Below are 22,076 nucleotides of genomic sequence, written 5' to 3'. Positions count from 1 at the left end.
TCCAAACGCATACTTAATGTTGTTAAATAGGAGTAGCCTACTTATCATTGCCTATTTATTATGGACTTTAATGGACTTGACCAGTTTTTGCCTACTTTGGTGCTGTAGGTGTGCCTCCAGAGGGAAAATTATTAGGTACTCCCGGAATACCATAAATGCGTACGCTCTCCTCTTACATGAATAGTAGGTCCCACAATGGATTTAATTAGTAGGACCCATTATTCATGTGAAAGGAGAGAGTACATATTTATGATACTTCGGGAGTACACAATAATTTTCCCCTCCAGAGTGTTGAGAATTCCCATCGAGGGTTAACTTTTATCGCGCTAAATGCCAATTGCGTAGTTGGGCACAATTTTACACATGCATGATTATTTTATATATATATATATATATATAATTTTTAATTGAGTTTAAATTCTATTTTATATTTAAACCATCCACTAAAACCTTGGCATTATTAAAATTAAAATTTTTAAAAGAAAACACTAGCATAATTAGACATTAAAAACTAACATAGTAATTATTAAATTCATATTTAGAGGAAAAAAACTACATTTTGTTTAACTTTCTCATACACCCTGTGTGACATATAAATGGACAAGGTCATCCTACATAATTATTCAGAGATACATATGTTCGGCCAAGCGTGTTCTAGCAATGGCCATCAAGGGCTCGACCTTGGGCATGGTCATCCCATACACCTCCCTAGTATCTATATCTGCGGGCTTCAACCCTTCTGACGGGGTCCAATCAAAGCAGTGGAATAATCGAGCCAAAGCCATCAAAACCAAAGTCACCCCAAGCGGCGCGCCGGGGCACTTTCTTTTCCCAGCACTGAATGGGAGTATTTTGAAATCGATACCGTGGCTAATCTCGACTCGACTCCCATCACTTAGCCAATGCCTTTCGGGTCGAAAATGCCTACATCCCTAAAGCATGGCCCAAAATATAAGTGCAGGAAAATAAACAGGAGTCGACATACTCTAGAGGTGAGGACGAATGGTACATGGCATGATATACCTAATATAAACCATCTAAGAGAGAAAGGGAGGAGGAAGGAAGGGGTTATAAAGAGTACATAACCAAAGGGAAAGGCTAAACTTCTAAATCTATTAAACACTGCCACTTGGCTAAACCACATGCTTGCATCCATGCCCTTTTTGCCTGCGCCTAAGAGACTATGCCTTAGCTCCAAGCTTCCTTGCTCCATGTGTATACATGCAAAGGCAAAGACAAGAAACCAACAGACAAGCCATGAAAGGAAAAGATGCAAAGAGCATATGGAAAGGCATAAAGCAGATAATCATGATAAGCATGGCAAGCATAGAAATAGGGATGCAAGCAAACAAGCAGTAAGGCAAACAAGCAAGAAAACCAACAAAAGGTGATGTCCGTGAGGGACAAATGTAGGTTTGGATCGGATGTTCATAGCTTCATTGTGCTGAAGCATGGACAACAGACCAGCAAGCAAGACTCATGCATGGACATGTAAGCAAGCGTGTAAAAATGCATATAGAGCCAACGAGTGGCACAAACAAGCATGGTAAGTGTATTATCGCATGGAGCGGAAAAGGGGAAAGGTGTGCACGAGGCAATCGGCATCATGGCGATGCATTCCAAATGGTCACATCCAAACAAGGCCTCATGGGCGTCGGGCGTAACCGCACAACCACAAACTCGCTAAGGGCGTCAAGCGTGGCAAAGCCTTGAACTAGAGAGGCTAACACAAGCATAAAGCATATAAGCGAGCAAGCATGGACATGCAAATAGGGTTGATCCAAACCCTTTGATGTAAGCCAAGGTGTACGGACGATGACAAGGACCATAGGATCTAGATCGAGTCCCAACCATTAGGCCAAAACACAATAAAGAAAGACAAAACAACAAAAGGGTTACGAAAGCACATGGCATGACAACCATAGCCTAGGTCTAGACACAAAAACATGGCATAGAGCGCACAAGCACATGGGATATAGCATAAGGCATGTAGAGAACATAGATCCATGCACATAGACATGTGAGGACATAGATCTAGACATATAGGCATAGAAACATACATGTAAATATGTAGAAACTTAGCACATAAACATTGGAAGAACATGAATCCAAGCATATAGACATGTACGGATGTAGATCTAAGCATAAGACATGGCAAAAAGCACATAAACACATAGATTCGGGCATAGCGTAGCCAACAACATCATACAAACATGTGAACATGTAACCCTAATCATCAACCTAGAACTAAAAGAGGCATAAAACCCTAAGCATGTAGGTCTAAACATATACGAACGTAAAGATGTAGATCTAAGCATGAAGCACGGCATAAGGCATAAAAGCAAAGAGATTTAAGCTAGAAAAACAAATAAAGCAAGAAATATGCTAAAGAAAGCAATAAATCTTGTTATTCAAGCAAAAAGAGCAAGATAAATGCTAGAAAAAGATTTAGAAGGTTAGGGGTGTAGATGGTAGCTAAAAAGTTTCATCCACACCCCTAAACCCCAAATCCTAAGTGTAGAACCAAGGAAAAGAAGATCAGGTATAAGAACAATACCTTGGGTTTTTTGGTGAAAATAGAAGAATCAACAAATTTTGATGTGTTTTTTGGGTTTTTTGGTGTTTGGAAGAGAGAAAAATGTGTAGAAAAAACTAGGTAGAGAGCAGAAATTCAGAAAAATGTCTCTTTCTCTGGTTTAAGAGGTGTTTGGGGCTATTTATAGCCATGACACGCACTTTGAGGTAGCGGCCCTTGGAGGGCCACCGGCGGCCCTCCAAGGACCGCCGACCTCAAAAGGCCTGAAATAGGTTTGATCTTGACACCCTTGGAAAGATCTTGGCTTCTTGTTTCCGAAAAGGTATGGATCTTGGAAATCCAATGGTCAGATCAAAAGTTATGACTCACAGAAGTTAGTGGTGCGTCATCCTGGTTTTCGTGATATCTCGGCCGTTGTAACTTCGATTTTGACCCATGAATAGTCGTTTGAATTAGAATTTGAGAATCTTCGCAATGGCGTTGGTTTCAACTTATTCTGATAGGTAGATCAAAATTAGGGTTTTTGGGCCTACCCAAGATCGACTTTAGGTCAAACTTAGTCAAAATTGTTAAAATTCCCCGAGAAGGTCGAGTTTGATGTAAAACTATGAAAAATGTTGTTTTGTGAGAGTTTTGACCTCGTTTGACCTTCGGTCAAACCTTGGGTTGACTATGGGCAATTTGGTCATTTTAGCTGAAAAAGGCACTTCGGGTGCTTCGGTGCCCGAACAGGTTGCGCCACGTCACTCTTGATGTTCTCACGGCCCCATGGAGAAAAAAAAAATAACATTTTTAGATTTTGGGGTCTAGCACGCAAATCAAGGGTGGACAAAATACGGTATCAACAATATATTTAAGCAAAATTTAATCTATAGCCTTCATTTTTTTTTTTTTTTTCTAGTCATAAATCAAGCAACAACAGCAGCATTGATGAATGATCACTGGTCGGGTAAGTTTCTGCCCTTGCTAGTAATTTCTGTTGATATTGGTTACTTCCCTTTCTGTTATTTTGTAGCTTTTGTTCTTTGTCTTTATATATTGTTGATAAATATCTTTTTGCCCTTTGTATTGTAGAAGGAAGGAAGGTCATTTTTTTTTTTTTTTGGTATAGAAGGCAGTCTTTTGGATATATTTTGGTAGCTCTTTTAGACAAATATATTTTGGAAAACTTACTGTGTATGTTGGCTTCATTTTCCATAAGTTATGGACTTGTTAACTATAGAGAATAGAGTAGCTCTTTAGTGCTTTAGAAAAGATATTTTTTAGAAATACTTATGGTATTTCATAATTGTAACAAATTATATACTGTAACTAATTATATACTTATTGTAACTAATTATATATACTATTGTGAATACTGTAAATAGCCTACTGGGAAATATTAATCTGGAGTGATATTGCATCATGCAGAGATGAAGATCCAATTTAAAATAAATGAAGTAAAAAATAGAGCTTGAGGGCCATTTTAAAATAAATGAAGTAAAAAAGAGGCCCAATCTTAATATGTATACAAGAAAAATAAAATCCTTGTAATTTTAAAGGCCCATTAATTTTTGCTCAAAATGCCCCAAAAAAAAAATCCATGAAAATCCACAAATTGGCCCAATCTATGGTTCCGACTTGCCAAACCGACGAATTTGACCCACCTAGCCGTTGACCCAAACCATCAGGTTTGACCTGTAGGTCGGGTCAAGTACAAGTCCAATTTTTAGTTACCCGACCCAATCAGGTCAAGTGCAGGTTAGGCCCAAACCTGAGCCAACTCGACCCGTGGACAGCCCTAATTATAAAAATGATTTCATTTGTCCCTTTTGGGGATATCTAAAAAATTGAAGGGTTATTTGGTAGTGCATTTTAAACAACAGTTTTCAGTGTTTAAACAACATTACATTTATTTCCACACGCTTTTTTACTCACACGTTTTCTAAAAAATACAAATAACGTTACTAGAACAATATTACTAAACGAGCACAGTTCATATTGGTATGACTGAAATTTGTAATTGCTTTAAATTTCCTGGATGCACGTTGTAATAAATGACATCATGATTCATTGACACTATTTTAAAATTCAATTTGGGTTTGAAACTAATGATTAATGAACTTCATGCCTATATTTCTTCTAAAAAAATGAACTTCATACACTCCTCAATTAATTTGGATTTTTTAGGTTGCATTTGGCATTAGTTGAAAAATTAGTTTTTTTACTATTTAGCTTATTTTTGTTATTATTAAGTTTATTTTACTACTATTCATAAGTCTTATTACATTTTTTAGTACTATTCATGAATTCCACTGTTCTATTTTAGTTAGTTTTTAACTTTATTTATAATACTTTTAACAAAAAGTTTTCAATTTCAGCCAAATAAGTTGTTCCCAAAGAGACACTTAAAATTAAAAAGTTAAAAAAAAAAAAATTTGGTGTAACTCACATGATTTTAAATTATTCGTAATATATTTGCCTCATTTAGGAGCTTAAACGCCTTGTATTTTTCAATTTACCATAAATAGGAGCAATGCATGTCATTTCTTTGAAGTAGGAGGCCACAGAAGACCATCACTGGCGTGCCTTACCAACCTAACAACTTATGAATAGAAGTCGTTCTCCATGATTTAATTGTGTGAAAGAAAAGCAGCCAATAAAGAGTTGACACGTATAAATAGGGGTGTGGGGGTGAAATGCATATATCATTTCTTTGAAGTAGGAGACCACAAAGCACCATCATCGCATAGAGCGTGCCTTACCAACCTAGCAAGTAGCAACAACTGTCAATTTAGCTCCATGAAAGTAAAGCGGTCAATAAAGAATTGACAATTCTAGATATAAAACTGGTTGAATAAGTGGTAAATCATTCACGAAATCGACGTGTAACATTATATTATACAACAATAACCTTTGCATGTAAAGATTTTGAAAAAATAATAACTACTCTTTTGTACTCCAATATTCAAGTATTTATAGGTTTAAACAACTTCAACTTTTTAAGCAACTGAAAAGATACTAAAAAAATTTGGCCGTAGATGGGGTTTGTTAGCTGAAGAAATTGGCTAACATTCATGGATTTAGTTACATTTACTTCAACCTTCCTTTGTGTAGCTCTCATCGCCAATTTCATATACAGAAGGTTCTTATTGCATGATAAAACAAAAAGACTTCCACCAGGTCCACCAAGATTGCCCATATTTGGTAACCTTCTCCAATTAGGAAAACTCCCTCACAGGGACCTAGCCTCTCTATGTGACAAATATGGACCCTTAGTGTACCTTCACATGGGTAGCATTGGTGCCATCACCACCAACGACCCTGATATCATACGTGAAATTCTAGTTCGTCAAGATGATGTGTTTGCATCAAGACCTCGAACTCTTGCTGCAATTCATTTAGCATATGGGTGTGGGGATGTTGCACTAGCCCCATTGGGTCCAAATTGGAAGAGAATGAGGAGAATTTGCATGGAGCACTTGCTGACAACAAAGCGGCTCGAATCATTTGCTAAGCATCGTGCTGAGGAAGCACAACACTTAGTTTGTGATGTTTGGGCTCGAGCTCGAACTGGTAAGGCTGTGAACTTGAGGGAAGTGTTGGGTGCATTCTCGATGAACAATGTTACTAGGATGTTGCTAGGGAAGCAATATTTTGGAGTTGAATCAGCTGGCCCTCAAGAGGCTGTGGAGTTCATGCATATAACCCATGAGTTGTTTTGGCTACTGGGATTGATATATTTGGGTGATTACTTACCATTTTGGAGGTGGGTTGACCCTTATGGCTGTGAGAAGAAAATGAGGGAAGTGGAGAAGCGAGTTGATAATTTCCATACGAAGATTATAGCAGAACATAGGAGGGCAAGGGAGAGACAGAGAAGGAAAATAGGCGGGGATGATGGAGAATTGGATTTTGTTGATGTCCTACTTTCCTTGCCTGGTGAAGATGGAAAACAACACATGGATGACAGAGAAATTAAAGCTCTAATTCAGGTGATCCATCTATATTTCTTAAAATCCATTTTACTTTTTTTTTTTCCACCCAATTTTCCAGCATTCTTTACTTGGTATTTTGGATCTAAAAGTATTGCAAACTTTGGTCGATGAGATAGATAAAAAGTGACTTTGAATTTAAATTATTTTTGTCTCATTTTTATAAAAAAAGCTAGACAAAATACCAAATGCACACATCTATGTTTTTTTTTTTTTTTTGGCTGAATTTTGTTAACGATCTATGTAAGAACTTCCTTTGACGTACACATGCATTATGACAAGAACAATTTCAAACTTATCTTTATTCTAACAGAGTTATCATTGATCATTTTCTTACATCTACTTCAAAAAAAGGGTAAATTTCATCTACTTCACTTAACCTTTTTAAGAGAACTTCCTACGTTTATGGACAAGTAAAAAATTGTGATTGCAGCTACAGTGCCACTCAACAAAAGCTTGATTAAAAATAGTGGAATACCATGAAAATTTATTCTTTGTCCAAATTACAAAATTATTATTTCACCCCAAGGATGTTCACACTCTGTACACACACATGTAAAATATAGATGCCAAGTATCCATATTTTTAAAAAGGAGTATGAAAATTGTTGATGCTTCCCAATTAGCAATCTAGATTTCAACATTTTTTTTTTGCTGAACATCTAGATTTCAACATAATTATTGGTAGGTGTGTCAAAAATATGTGGTTCTCATATTAAACACTGACCATTTCTTGGCATTGTATATAGGACATGATAGCTGCTGCCACAGACACTTCAGCTGTGACCAGTGAATGGGCAATGACCGAGGTGATTAAGCATCCACATGTCCTTAGAAAGATCCAAGAAGAGCTCGATTCCGTTGTGGGTCCAATCGAATGGTCTCCGAATCAGATCTACCACATCTAAACTACTTACGTTGCGTCGTTCGTGAAACATTTCGCATGCACCCAGCTGGGCCCTTTCTAATCCCACATGAATCAGTGTGTGCCACAACCATAAATGGCTATTACATCCCAGCCAAGACACGCGTCTTCATCAACACGCATGGGTTGGGTCGAAACACTAAGATTTGGGACAATGTGAATGATTTTCGACCCGAAAGGCATTGGCTAAGTGATGGGAGTCGAGTCGAGATTAGCCACGGTATCGATTTCAAAATACTCCCATTCAGTGCTGGGAAAAGAAAGTGCCCCGGCGCGCCGCTTGGGGTGACTTTGGTTTTGATGGCTTTGGCTCGATTATTCCACTGCTTTGATTGGACCCCGTCAGAAGGGTTGAAGCCCGCAGATATAGATACTAGGGAGGTGTATGGGATGACCATGCCCAAGGTCGAGCCCTTGATGGCCATTGCTAGAACACGCTTGGCCGAACATATGTATCTCTGAATAATTATGTAGGATGACCTTGTCCATTTATATGTCACACAGGGTGTATGAGAAAGTTAAACAAAATGTAGTTTTTTTCCTCTAAATATGAATTTAATAATTACTATGTTAGTTTTTAATGTCTAATTATGCTAGTGTTTTCTTTTAAAAATTTTAATTTTAATAATGCCAAGGTTTTAGTGGATGGTTTAAATATAAAATAGAATTTAAACTCAATTAAAAATTATATATATATATATATATATAAAATAATCATGCATGTGTAAAATTGTGCCCAACTACGCAATTGGCATTTAGCGCGATAAAAGTTAACCCTCGATGGGAATTCTCAACACTCTGGAGGGGAAAATTATTGTGTACTCCCGAAGTATCATAAATATGTACTCTCTCCTTTCACATGAATAATGGGTCCTACTAATTAAATCCATTGTGGGACCTACTATTCATGTAAGAGGAGAGCGTACGCATTTATGGTATTCCGGGAGTACCTAATAATTTTCCCTCTGGAGGCACACCTACAGCACCAAAGTAGGCAAAAACTGGTCAAGTCCATTAAAGTCCATAATAAATAGGCAATGATAAGTAGGCTACTCCTATTTAACAACATTAAGTATGCGTTTGGATTGCATCCATGTCCTTGCGTCTGCATTTTGTTTTGTTTTGTTTTTTTTTTTTTTGAAGAAGAAATGCATTTTTGAGTAACCATTGGGTCTTGTGCACTATTCACGGGACCCACAAACCTCTTTTTTCAACAAAACTTTTATTAAAATGGGTCTCACGGCACTATTCACACATTTAAAACTTATTTTATACAATATTTTCAGTTTTCAGCAAAATAAGCAATATTCAAACGGATCCTAAGGGTGTATTTGGATACCGCTTATTTTGCTGAAAATTGAAAACTGAAAATACTATAGCAAAATAATTTTTAAATATGTGAATAGTGTCGTAGGACCCATTTTAATAGTAGTTTTGGTGAAAAAAGAGGTTTGTGGGTTCCGTGAACAGTGCATGAGACTCACTAGAAAGCCACCACAGCCACAGATACTGAGAAACGCGCTTCAAAAAAAAAAAAAAAAAAGATGCAGACGCGTAAACGTGCTATCCAAATGGGTAATAAGTGTGTGTTTGGAATGCATGTTTTCCGTGTGTTCCTGTGTTTTGCTAAAAAACAATGGGTCTCATGTACTGTTTATTAGACCTGCAAGTATGAAATTTAACAAAATCAACTTTAAAACTGGGTCTCACGGCACTATTCACACATTTAAAAATTATTTTGCTACAATTTTTTCAGTTTTCAATTTTTACCTCAATGGCAGAGCCAGAAATTTATATTTGGGGGGCCATATATAATTTTTTTTATTTTTTTTATGTGTGTATGAAATGTAAAATAGTAATGTACAATATTTCATAATTGAATATGTATAAACAAAAGTATATTTAATTAAAATTAAACAATCATTCAAATGTCAATACATAAAAACATATAATAAACAACAACAACTAAATACATGTGTATATATTGTTTATAATATATTGAATGTGTGAATAGTAATGTATAAACAAAAGTATATTGAATGTGTGTACAATACCGCTTATTTTGCTGAAAATTGAAAACTGAAAATACCGTAACAAAATAATTTTTAAATATGTAAATAGTGCCGTGGAACTCATTTTAATAACAGTTTTGGTGAAAAAAGAGGTTTGTGGGTCTCGTGAATAGTGCACGGAACTCACTAGAAAGCCACCACAGCCACAGAAACTGAGAAATGCGCTTCAAAAAAAAAAAAAAAAAGACGTAGATGCAGACGTGTAAACGTGCTATCCAAATGGGTATTAAGTGTGCGTTTGGAATGCATGTTTTTCGTACGTTCCTGCGTTTTGCTAAAAAACAGTGGGTCTCGTGCACTGTTTATTGGACTCGCAAGTATGGAATTTGACAAAATCAACTTTAAAACTGGGTCTCACGGCACTATTCACACATTTAAAAATTATTTTACAACAGTTTTTTCAGTTTCAATTTTTAGCTCAGTGGCGGAGCTAGAAATTTATATTTGGGGGGCCATATATAAATTTTTTTTTTTTTTTATGTGTGTATGAAATGTAAAATATAGTAATGTACAATACTTCATAATTGAATATGTATAAACAAAAGTATATTTAATTAAAATTAAACAATCATTCAAATTGTCAATACATAAAAAAAAAAAAAAAAACAACAACTAAATGCGTGTGTATATATTATTTATAATATATTGATTATTATAATAATAAATAATATATTATAAGGAATTTGAAAAAGAAATCAATGAAAAGAAAAAGAAAGAAAGAAAAAAAAAAAATATATATATATATATATAGAAATACCTAGAAAGTGTTAAAAACTAATGGGTTAGCTGGTCATAGGGGTATAGGAGGTGGTATATGGTGTACCTGGCATATATGTCGGGTCACTCACACACTAGCGGGTCCCACACACTGTGGGGCCCGCCTAGGTGTGAGAGACCCGGCATATATGCCAGGTACAACATAGTTTTTAACATTTAGCACAAAAGCTTCACAAATTGAGGGTCCCATGGTAATGAGTCATTGACAGTGACAATGACAAAGGGACAAAATTGAGTCACTCTTTCTTGTTTAAATTGAACGCATAGTTCACTGCACTACTGCTAATGATATAATATCATTAGACAAATGCATAAATCTTGAGTAAGATGAAAAATTTTGATAACAATAAAACAAAAAAAAAAAAAAAATGGAAAGAAAGAAAAGAGTTCATGATCATGTGCAACGAGCCTGTAACAACAACAACAACAACAACGACAATAATAATAATTTGTGACTTGCTTTTATGGGAATTGAATTTTTTTACTTTTAGTTTTTTAAACTTTTTTGTGCGAGTGTGCAAAGATTATTATTGAGGATATAACTTGATGGTCAATTTAAAATTTCCAAATTTTTCTTTTTGTTCTTAGCTTATCTTATTGTTAAATAACTTTCAATTAGGTCATAGGATTACTTTTGGAAGTATTGAAACTGGATACCAAAAATCCTATTCCAATTATGTATGCTAGCCTTTAAAGGTTTGTTTTTATTTTTTCTTTATAAGATCATTTGCATCAAACAATACAAAATAGAAAAATGTATCAATTATACACATTTAACTCCCAAAATCACCCACATTAGTCAAGCAAAAAATGTGTAAATTTACAAAGTTGCTATAAAGAAATTGCATCAGTCTTCCTAAAATATAAAAAGTGATAGAATTTACATAACAATATAGCATGAAAAGAACCCATATCAGCTTATCTATAATTGTGCAAATATACAAAAAGAGCTACATAATATACGTCGTTACTGTAGCTTTGTATAAATTATTTAATTAATTTTTTTCTTCTCTCTCTTCTTGCCATAGTCCTATCTCTTGCTCTCTTTCTTCTTCTCTCTCTGCATACCAAACGCCACCTCTTCTCCTTGGTTTGTTTAATATTTTCTCTCTTCACACAAGATTTCTCTTCTCCTTTGATTTTTTTTTTTTTAAATCTCAATCTTTGTAGTAGAATGAATGTTTTATTAAAATAAATGTTTAGAATAGATAAATTGATGTGGGTGCTTTGTAAAAGTGATTATGTAAAAAAAAAAAATGCTCTTTTTGTAAAATAGACAAAAAAAATTTAGAAGAGCTAGTGTGAACTGTATAAATTTACACTAACATTATTAACTTTGCATATAGTTTTTTTATTATTTCTTTACGTAATCCAAGGCTGAAAGAAGAAAGTTGATATTGATTATTGTGTGTGAAAAACAAGAAATAATTATAAAAAAAATAAAGAAGTATTGATATTTTAATGTTATGTAGTGTAAAATAGATAATTTGATGTATGGTGTTTTGAAAAGAAAGTATGTAAAATAATAAAAGTAGATTCTTACACTAAAATAGACAAAAAATTTTGCACGAATTAATGTGAGTGCTCTAAATACTTGTTCATATTTATTTTTGGCGTTAGTGAAGCAAAGAAGAAAAGGAAATCATTAATATAACTGTACGAGCCCAAAAAAGGCTAAGCCCACTTCAAATAATGGAGTTAGGTTTAAAAGGCCCAGTGCAATTAATTTGTTAGAGTATGGGCTTCCGATGTCAATTTTTATGCACTTTTATGGTCCAATTGCTAGGGTAATGGAGAAAAAGTTGAACGAATCATAAAAAGAGAAACTAAATGTAGAAGTAACGCTACCTTAGATCTAGTCGAGGAGCAAATGTTCATAAAAAGTTTCAAGTCTCCACTACAGAATGGTTCTACACAGTTTTTATATTGCCTTCTAATTCTTTTGTCCCCCCATTTAGAGGGGTTTCCTTTTCTTATATAGTCAATCAAATTGTATCTTAGCCCTCCACTTGTACAATAAAATGCATTAGTTTGGATACTTGTTCCATCAGGGCTTTGCTGGAGGTGGTAGAGTGTGCTGTGAGTTGTGAGATTACTGTTTAAGGGTCATTCCTCATTAATGTAGCCATCTAAGTAGGTATAGTGCATTGAATGCGGAGGTGATGGCCACTTTACTTGGATATTTTACTTCTTTTTTACTTGAACGTCTTTACTATCTTCCTCGATATCCTGTCCTTTGGTGCAAGTGGCTTGCTCAATGGTTCCTGAGGCAGGCTTGCTCATCGGGCTTCTCGAGAAGTTGGCCTCCTGTCCTTCCTCCTTAGATTCTCATCTATGGGTTGGGTTAAAAACTAAGTGTGGATGGACCCTTCCATCCCTCGGGCCCTATTATGTACTCGGATTTTACTCCTCCCACAATAACTAAGTATTCTTATATGTGCAATTGATTAATTAAAAAGGAGAAATTTATTCAATGAGTTTCTGATTTCATATATGCTAATAACTAAAATTAAATTGAAACCATTTGGGACAAAATTAAAAAACATAAATTAAATTAAAGACATAAATAAATTTTTAATGTAAATAAAGATTAAATTTTATATCTCTTATTCAAGATTACAGACTTTACCTAGGTCTAAGTTAAACCAATTAGTTTTACAGTTGGAAAAAGAAAAAGATGAATTAATTTTAATTTATAAACAAACAAAGTAGGTGAGAAATGAAATGGGGGCCGTTAAACGTAATGCATATGGATGCATGTTGACGTCAGATCAATTTTTTTTTTTTTTTTTTTTAATTTATGTCTCTCTCAGTCTCTCTCTCTCTCTCTCTCTAGTACGAGTCAGTGAGTCTATGTGAATCGGTCTTAATTCCTTTAACTAATTTAGTCTATTTATCTGAGTCTGAGCAATGCTTAATAATTTTCCATATTCTCTGACTCCAACGATCAAAAAATAAATAAATATCCTGAATCAACATCCTGATGGGGGAGGAGGATCGACGATGCAAGCGAAGCGCCGGACCCAACAGGTGGAGGTGCAGCGAAAAGGCGTCGCCTGGAAAGTCCTACTGCGGCAAGCATTTGGCTCAACAGATACAGAATCAGAAGAAAAAGAGAAATCAGACTCATAGCGATACCAGTGAGAGGAAGAAGAAGAAGAAGAAGAAGGTGATGGAACAATCTGCTTGTTATAATAAGGTAGAGAGAGTTCACTCCGGTGAAGGACAATCGACCTCAGCACCTTCACCTTCACCTTCACCTAACGCTATGGTAATTAAAAACCTTTGCATTGAACACATTTTTATTCTTTCAATTATGTAAAAATCATATTGTGTGTGTGTCTCATTGTTAAAAATAAAAATGAAATGCTTAGATGTTTTGAGATTATTATTGTATTTTGTTAATGCAACTATCTTGGAAAATTAGTTTTATCATGTGAACCGAAGGTCCGAGATTGAAAGATGTGTCTTCGATCTCCAAACAGTCCAGCAGAAGTAAGGTCTAGTTTAAACTATTTGAGTCGTTGTTTGCTTTGCATTTCCTGTTTCAATTGAGATCATAATAGTGACTTTTTATGGCCTGGTTTATTTTTTTGGTCAACAAATGAGTTGTGTTCCATTTTAACAAGCTTATTAGCATTGCGTTGCAGGATAAGCCTTCCCAAAGCAAGAAAGAGAGTTTGATGTGTCATCAATGTCAGCGGAGTGATAAGAGCGTTGTTATCTGCTGTTCCAATTGTAATAGGAAGCGATATTGCTATGAGTGCCTTGAGAAGTGGTAAGAAGAATGATAAATGCTTTAAAAAAAAAAAAAACTTTCTATATGGGATATGATCATATGTATTGACTTCCCAATAACATAGGTACCCTGGGAAGACAAAAGAGGAAGTGGAGATTGCGTGTCCTTTCTGTTGTGGCAACTGCAATTGCAAAGCTTGCTTGAGGGAGGTTCTGGTTGTGAAGGTGTACCCTCTCTTTCCGGTTGTTTTTTATTATAATCTCAATTGTGGGTTATATTTGTTTTGTTCTTTTGGCGTCATTGTTCTTGTTTTTCTTCTAACAGCCTTGCCATAAGGAACTTGATATGTCACTGTGAAATTGCGGCAGCTGTACTACTTGCTACATAAAGCTCTGCCAGTTCTCAGGCATATTCACAATGAGCAGAGATCTGAACTAGAGATTGAATCCAATATACGAGGTAAACTAATATTATATAATGGCAAACAGAGCTTTGACTCCCTTTTTGCTCTCTAAATTATTATTTCATTGTTTTCTCAGGTGTTCAATTGAAGGGAATTGATATAACAAGAAATAAACTGGACAAAAAAGAGCGTTTGTACTGGTACATTATCGCGATTTTTGGTAGTAAAATGAAACAAAATTTAGATGTTGAGTTTTCTTAGTATCTGTTGTTACCAATTACCTATTGTTGTCAAATAAATAAATAAACAAAATGCTGCCATTTTATTATCCTTGCTACTCCACCTCCATTGCCATTAGGGCTTACAGGGTTTGGAAATTTTGTTTCATCTTGCTTGTGGGAAGATTTATAACCTATAGTTGCTGCTACTCCTATCTATTCTACATTTGATATCTGAAATCTTTCTTCTCATTGTGGTCAAGTTCTATGTGCACACATGAGTTTGCTTGTGTTTGTGTTTGGTGGAATGTTGTAACTTTGTGGGACGAAATTAGGTGGGGAGATCCATGTGTGACCTGCTTGTCTTAAATTCTTTTGAACGATGGTTAATATGAGCATGGTGAAAAATTTTCAGGTCAAGCTTAGGTCACACTGTAGCTTGGCTTGGGCCCAACCACAATGAAACTTTTTTTGTGCTTTACATCTTGTTATATTTCTACAAGGCAACATCAGTTTTCTGCAGTTCTAGATTTATAGTCTTAAGGTCTTTAGATTTTGAGGTTTGTTTGAAAAAAGAACGTTGTTCTAATTCTTGTAATACAATGTCAATGAATTTTCATTGAGTGGTGTCCTGGCTCTCACTGAATGGATTGTGCTGAAGTTGGGTTAAGGAATGTAAGCTTAATTTGGGATGAGCTCATTTTGTGCTAAGGAACTTCTATACACATCGACAGGCTGAGCTTGAGTGTTCTAACTTGGATTGATTGATGGCCTTCTATGTGCACACACATATAGGGCCAGGATCAAGTTATACTTGCTGTATCTTTTTGTCAATGTTACATCACTTAATAAAGATTTATCGGATTAATATTTTGAAAATTGCACCATTGGATTACAAGTTCTCTTTGTTCTTAACAGGCACGCTGAATTTAATATTTATCAGATAAAAGTTAATCCAGTTAATTTGAACCCTACTCATACTTTTTTTTTTTATATATTTATTTATTTATTTTTTCTATTATGCAGACTCGTATAACATTTTTTTCATAAATTCAATTCTTCTGCATGTGTATGTGTCTTGACGTTCTTTGCATTACCAACTTGTCTGTTATTTTGGTTTTTCAAACTGTAGCAAGAACTTTGTTAACTCCCAAATTGATACAATTGGCAGGGCCAAATTGGATGTTATGAATATCAAGATCAATGCCTTTTGTCAAGGAGCAATCAATACACCAGTGCTAGTTTGCTAGGCATGAATGAAAGTGGAGTTGTTACTAGATATCTAAGTATTATGTGAGCTCTTATAGAATTTATTGATTAGTGGTTGTGTCTGTTGTTTTCCTTGCTGTTTACAATTGCTAGCTGCATCATAAAAATGATTGTAACACATGTTTCGATGTTAGTTTTCTGTGTCATAATCCTGAGCACATCCACAGAGTTATATCTCTGTAAGCTGTTTATATACACAATCACAACACATTAAAACCCTGCTTTGTCTTCTCTCAGTGACAATTNGGGGGGGGGGGAGATAATTGCCCAAGTAAAAATAGAGTATATTGCAAGATACAATCAGCACGACATACTATGAGTACATGAAACATATTTTTTCTCTTTTACATTGAGATCAACAAAATAGTGATTTTAATAAACTTATTAAATACCAAAATATGTTATTTGAATGTTGGAAGGGGTAGTGACCAATATAACACTAAAATATTGCCAATCCCAATATTAGCCAAACTTGGAGAAATTTGTATGGAAGTGAAAATCAAAAAAGTCTAACCTAGTCAGTCTAAGGAATATCCACACCAGCTAAAAACACAAGCTTTCTTCTCCCCCCCCCGTGCCAGTTTAATTTAAACAAATGGTGGTTGTTTATGTGCCTTAGTATATCTAAATTTAAGCTGTAGAATAACTTTATGTGAATAATGCATCAAAACATGTAGAATTTTTTATACTTCATTATGTGATTGTCTGTCTTTGTAAAGATGATGCCACAGGCAGGTGTCGGAGTGAAAACATCATCACCAAAGGATCGACCTTTAAATCAGCAGAGAGAGTGGACAAGATTTGCATCTTCAGGTAAATAAGTTTTTCAAAGATTTCTTATTGGCCCTTAAGAGTTGAGTTTCCCCATTAGGAATTCAGCACAACAACTATAGTTTTGGTGAGTGGTAAAATAATACTTAGCCTGGCCAGTTTGCAAGCTTTGTGTGAATACAACAACGATGCATCTTGCTCCCAATTTCTGTTGTTCATATTTTATGAATGCATCCTTGTATGATTTAAGGCCTAGTAGTGCATGTAAGTTGTGCTATATAAGCATTGTTTAGAGTGATCTCTGGAGATAATTTTTCCTCTGTATTCTTGGGTGGCTTCTTGTGGGGATGAGGGAAATGGATACATTTTTTTGAAATTTGTTTCAAATGCATAGAAATTGTATTAATGTAATATAATAGACATAATAGCCTATGAAAAAAAATTTCATGACACTTTCTTTTTGTAATACATGTGGACATACAAGTTTATTATTTGGATAACAGAATGGTTTTTCCAACTTAAAATCTTTATGACGGTTTAACAAATTAGTAGGAAAGAATAACGACTTTTTAAAGACTGTTGAGGTCCAAAAAATCACAATGATTGTACCAAGACCCAAAACAACAAAAATAATTGAAATCCCGGAAAGTAAAACATTTGCGCTTCTAGTAAAGAAAAATGATGAGAGGTCCAAACCCATTAAGGGTCCATAAGGAGGGACCCAAATCAATGAGTGGGCAAGTTTCGGACCTCATGAAACAAAGGAAAGAAAAAGCCCAGCCTAGCCCTCAAAGGTTGGAAAAATTGCTGAGGAGCCCAAGAAAATAACTGGGGCTAGGATACTTGGGGGTTCCCAGGAGCCTGGGATCCTTGGGACATGCAACAAAACCAAGTTGAGATTAAGACAGTTCAAGGGAGCATGCCAAGAAACACAAGGAACAAGAACAGATATGTCCCTATTAGCCACCCAATGATGCAGAAAATGGGTCAAAGGGCTTGGGAACCAACAACTCATGAGTAAGGATCCGGTACCTCAGGGAACCCAAGAAGAAGAACCATGAAGGAAAGTGACTTGGGATCTTTTAACCTGGCAGAAAAGAGTCAGCTCACTTGGGAAAAATGACAAAAGGGAAAGCAGCCAAAATGTGGGTCTGAAAAAGTGGAATTTAGAAGCCTTGGAGAAGGAAAGAACAAAAGTTAGCCTTCTAGGACCCCCTAGAATAGGAAAGTCAACAAATGGCTTTTTGAAGAAGGAACCTCAAAAGAAGAAAATAATGAAGAATGAGGAAGGGACCAGACACCAATGTTGTTGGCACAACATTGGTTCTGGTATCCAAGGCAGCAAATGGAGGGAATCATTGGTATCCCAAAAACCCTAGGATGGCACTATAAAAGGGGAAGTAGCCAACAGTAAAATTCAATTCAGCCACAGTTGATTGAAGTAAAAATACTTGAGAAAACTCTACCAGAATTCAAAAAGGGAGAAAAGAGAGGCAAGACAGCACCTGAGATCCTTAAGCAACCACTAGAAAACACACTCGGATCCAAAGGGATTCAAACTTCGCTAGTCTTAGAGGCCTAAAGAGCAATCTAAGTCTGTGATTTTTGAACTTATTTGGACCTTGTAACACGTCCTAGTGAGCATGATGTATGACAAAACTTAAGAAAAATAATGAGACATTCCATATTATCCTAACGATCCCTAATGTTTTATTTTACTTTTCTTGCTCATATATCATTCTTTATTGTCCCTTGCTGTTCAATACGTGTATGCTTATTGTATGTTTGTATGTATGTGTTGTAGGATCCACGCTTTGTGCACCACTTGGTTCGAAATCATCCCAATTTAGCTGTGGTGAACCAAACTCAGTCTCTTAAAGTATAAAACATAAAGCATCAGGCCCAGGATCCTTGTTCTTAAACTTGGGCCTGTGTGCTATTTTACACACAAAAAAAAAAAAAAAAAAAAAAAAAAAAAAAAAAAAAGAAAAGCCCACACAAGACTATTTTTTATTTTATTTTTTAGTATACATTGGAAAGTTTGATGTTTTTCAAGCCTATGATTCACATGGCTTAAAAGCTGATTTGTCAATGTCAAATTATCGATCACCAGATTTAAAATTAAATGTTGTATGTGATTCTACTTCCTCAATGCAACTACATTGAAAACATTTATATTTATATTAGCACATGACATGTCCAGAACATATATTAGTACTATTTAAATGTTCAAGTTCACGTACAGCTTCTTCTCAAAAAAAAAAAAAGGTACATGTACACCTTACTTCGATAAAGGTGAAAATAATTAAGAACAGGGTTTATCCACTTCTCTAAAGATTTGGGTTTAATTAGTTGCTAATTTTGAGTCAAAAACATATATAAACTTGAACTGAAATGAAAAACTATTAAGTATATTTTGGTAGGAATGGAGTTTTTAATTTTGTTTTTTTAGGTATAAGGGGTATTTAAGTCATTTTTAGGTTTTGGAGGTATTTTTGTCATTTTTTAGGTTTTGGGGGTATTTTGGTAAATTTTTGGGTTTAGGAGGTGTTTTGGTAATTTTTAGGTTTCGAGGGTATTTGGTAAATTTTTGAGTTTTAGGGTATTTTGGTCATTTTTTAGGTTTTGGGTATTTTGGTCATTTTCTTGGTTTAGGGGATATTTTGGTCATTTTTGGGGTTTTGGGGTATTTTGGTCATTTTTTAGGTTTCGGATGTATTTTGGTAATTTTTTGGGTTTCGAGGTATTTTGTTCATTTTTTGGATTTTTGGGTATTTTGGTCATTTTTTAAGATTTTAGAGTATTTTGGTCATTTTGTGGCATTTTGGTAATTTTGATAATTGAGTAATTGGATGGATTGGTGTTTACTTATAATAATTGGATTGAGTTGAATTTGAGTTATAAGCAATTAGTTAAATGAGTTTTGAGAGGTAAATGAGTTTTATGTATCCAACTCAATACCCACCCAAATTCACCCATTTGACACCCCCTACCGGGAGAAAGAAGAAATTAAAAAAAAAAAAAAAAAAAAAAAAAAGCAAAGAAATTATAAAACTTGCTACAGTAGGGTTCTAATTTTACAACTTCTTGTAGCAAGTTGTATAATTTACCACATGAATGCATTCCTCGATGTAGTAAATAGCATTTCTGTGATTTTTTGTGTATTTGGAAATGCATTTGGCATTTTTTTTTTTTTTTAATAATTTGAGGTAGGTAATGCATTTTGCATCTAGTTGGGTAGTTGCCACCTAATATCAGTTTTTTTTTTTTTTTTTTTAATAAGAATTTTTGTTTTGAAAGAAATAGCTATAAAGCTCCTTGTTTGTTTTTATACGTACGGCTCAACCCTAAGTTTTCATTTTTCAAGCTCAATGTGAGGCCCATTATTTAGACCATGGGCTACTTATATTATGGGCTGTCAGCCCACCTTTGTGTGGATCAACAATGGTTATATAAACTAAAATTTGTGAGTGAACTAAGTTTTAAATTATCAAAATTTTGATTTCATGTTTATGAAAATACACATTTCATTCCAATAGCCAAATTGAAATGACTACCAATACCAGTATTATGTATTAAAGATATATATATATATATATATATATAGAAGCTAAAGATTTTTTTTTTTTTTTTTTGGGAATGAACCTAGATCGGCCGGTCGGACCATAAACTTAGCATCTAAACCGGTTTGGGTGTTTAAATGGATTATTTCTACACAAGGCTCAGTCTAACTCGGTGGGTTTATATAATTCAAATGGTTTTTATCATCATACTAGGTTTGTGAAATTTCTAAAATTACATCTATAGGTCTATTTTACTGACTTCTTTAGTGTCTAATGTGTTATAATATGGTAATTTAAAGATGAGAAAAATGCATTTCTTTATTTGTCTGCCTACCTCCAAAACTCACATTCTATTAAAAAAAAAAAACTATGTTATTATGAAATCTTGATTTAAAATTATAATGGCTAGTTAAATTTAGGTATATACCTTTTTTTTTTTTTTTTTTTTTTTACATATTTATGTTATGATTTCTCAAACTTATATATATATATATATATATATTTTTAATTTTTTTTTTATTCAACCCTCTGGTTCGACTGTTAAATCAATAACCCGACTCATAGATCAGGTCAATGTCCAAATTGAGTTTAATAACTATCATTATAGGTCAAATCACTCAATTTATAAAAAAATTTCAAGAAAAGAACTTTCTATTAGAAAAAGAAAAAGAATCTATTTCTAAAATGAAATAGGATAAAGATAACATTGAATCATTTGCAAAAATTTCAAGGACTAAATTGATATAATTAATAAATAAGAAATTAACATAATCGATAAGTGAAAGACAATTTTTTATTTTATTTTTTTGAGAATCTGAAATATGAATTTTAGATTGTATACTATATATCACATGCCAAAACAGTTAGCCCTGTAAATTGTATTTATGCTAAACTTTTTCCGTGAAGGAAGTATTTACTTCCAGTGCCATGTAAATCACTCAATCACGCTTGATTGACTGGTACTTCCGTAACAAATCAGAGAGAACAAATAAAAAATTCAGCAAAAGAAAAGGATAAAACAAAACAAATAATTAATAAATAAACAGAATATACTATTCATCGCCTAGATTGTGCTTACCCAACACCATTGTATAAATTTTTTATTTGAATAGATGGAAGTGGTCAATATTTCCAAGTTTCTTCACATGATTTTATGCTACACAGACTCTGATTTAATTTATTTTATAGATGATAATTTTTTCATGCCCCATCAGTCAACCATATCCTGCCTAGATCTTGGACAATATTTAATCTGAAGGCTCCTCTTTCACCTGGAAATTTTGATGGGGATATGCTTCCATCAGAAAATTTTGAATTTGACCACCACTTGACTTTGCCTCTTCCTCTTCAAAGAACTGAAAACTACATGCCACACCATGTCATGTGGATATTTCATTGCCTTTCAAGGGCAAAGAAATGTGCAAAAGTGATTCAAGCTAAGCTGTGGGCAAAGAAAATTAGGACTGAAGCATATTGCCTCTGATTTGGCCACGTTCTTCATTTTATTATAGTATTACTGCTACGCTTGCGTGCTTATTCGGGCAACTTTTACCTTTTTTTTTTAATAGAATAGTATTGCAAGGTTTGTTATATGTATTCTTTATATCATTAGATTAAGATATCAATTTATTTTTTGTATAAATGGAAATTAAATCGCATATCTTTTTTTACTTTTATTCAATAACAATAAATTTGACTAGTTAAGCTAACCAAATGATAACTTTAAAGTGGATGAAGAAATTAGGTTTATGAAATGAAGATGGGTTTCAAATTCAACCAAGTCTACACTACGTGTGGTCCAAGATAGAAAAGTTTGGGTCCAAGTAGAAG

The 22,076-nt window shown here is 34.3% G+C and overlaps 2 protein-coding genes across 2 annotated transcripts; both read left to right on the top strand.

Annotated features, from left to right (window-relative positions):
- The first annotated feature begins 5,592 nt into the window (after positions 1-5,592).
- Positions 5,593-7,947, top strand: LOC111989342 (cytochrome P450 703A2). Its single transcript, XM_024021135.2, is given in 3 exon segments — positions 5,593-6,510; positions 7,259-7,376; positions 7,379-7,947. Coding segments are annotated over 3 exon segments (1,554 nt in total). The 3' UTR covers positions 7,897-7,947.
- A 5,174-nt stretch (positions 7,948-13,121) lies between these two features.
- LOC136064617 (lysine-specific demethylase JMJ27-like) lies at positions 13,122-14,660 on the top strand. Its single transcript, XM_065766562.1, has 5 exons — positions 13,122-13,554; positions 13,934-14,061; positions 14,147-14,246; positions 14,347-14,481; positions 14,562-14,660. Exons 1-4 carry the CDS (start codon positions 13,267-13,269, stop codon positions 14,377-14,379), a joined length of 549 nt encoding a protein of 182 aa, XP_065622634.1. The 5' UTR covers positions 13,122-13,266; the 3' UTR covers positions 14,380-14,481; positions 14,562-14,660.
- The last annotated feature ends 7,416 nt before the right edge of the window (positions 14,661-22,076 follow it).

Source organism: Quercus suber, unplaced genomic scaffold (genome assembly GCF_002906115.3).
Source record: "Quercus suber isolate HL8 unplaced genomic scaffold, Cork oak 2.0 scaffold_718, whole genome shotgun sequence".
Taxonomy (NCBI): Eukaryota; Viridiplantae; Streptophyta; class Magnoliopsida; order Fagales; family Fagaceae; genus Quercus; species Quercus suber.
Note: the sequence above shows the minus strand (reverse complement) of the source record. Positions and strands in the feature narration are given on the sequence as shown.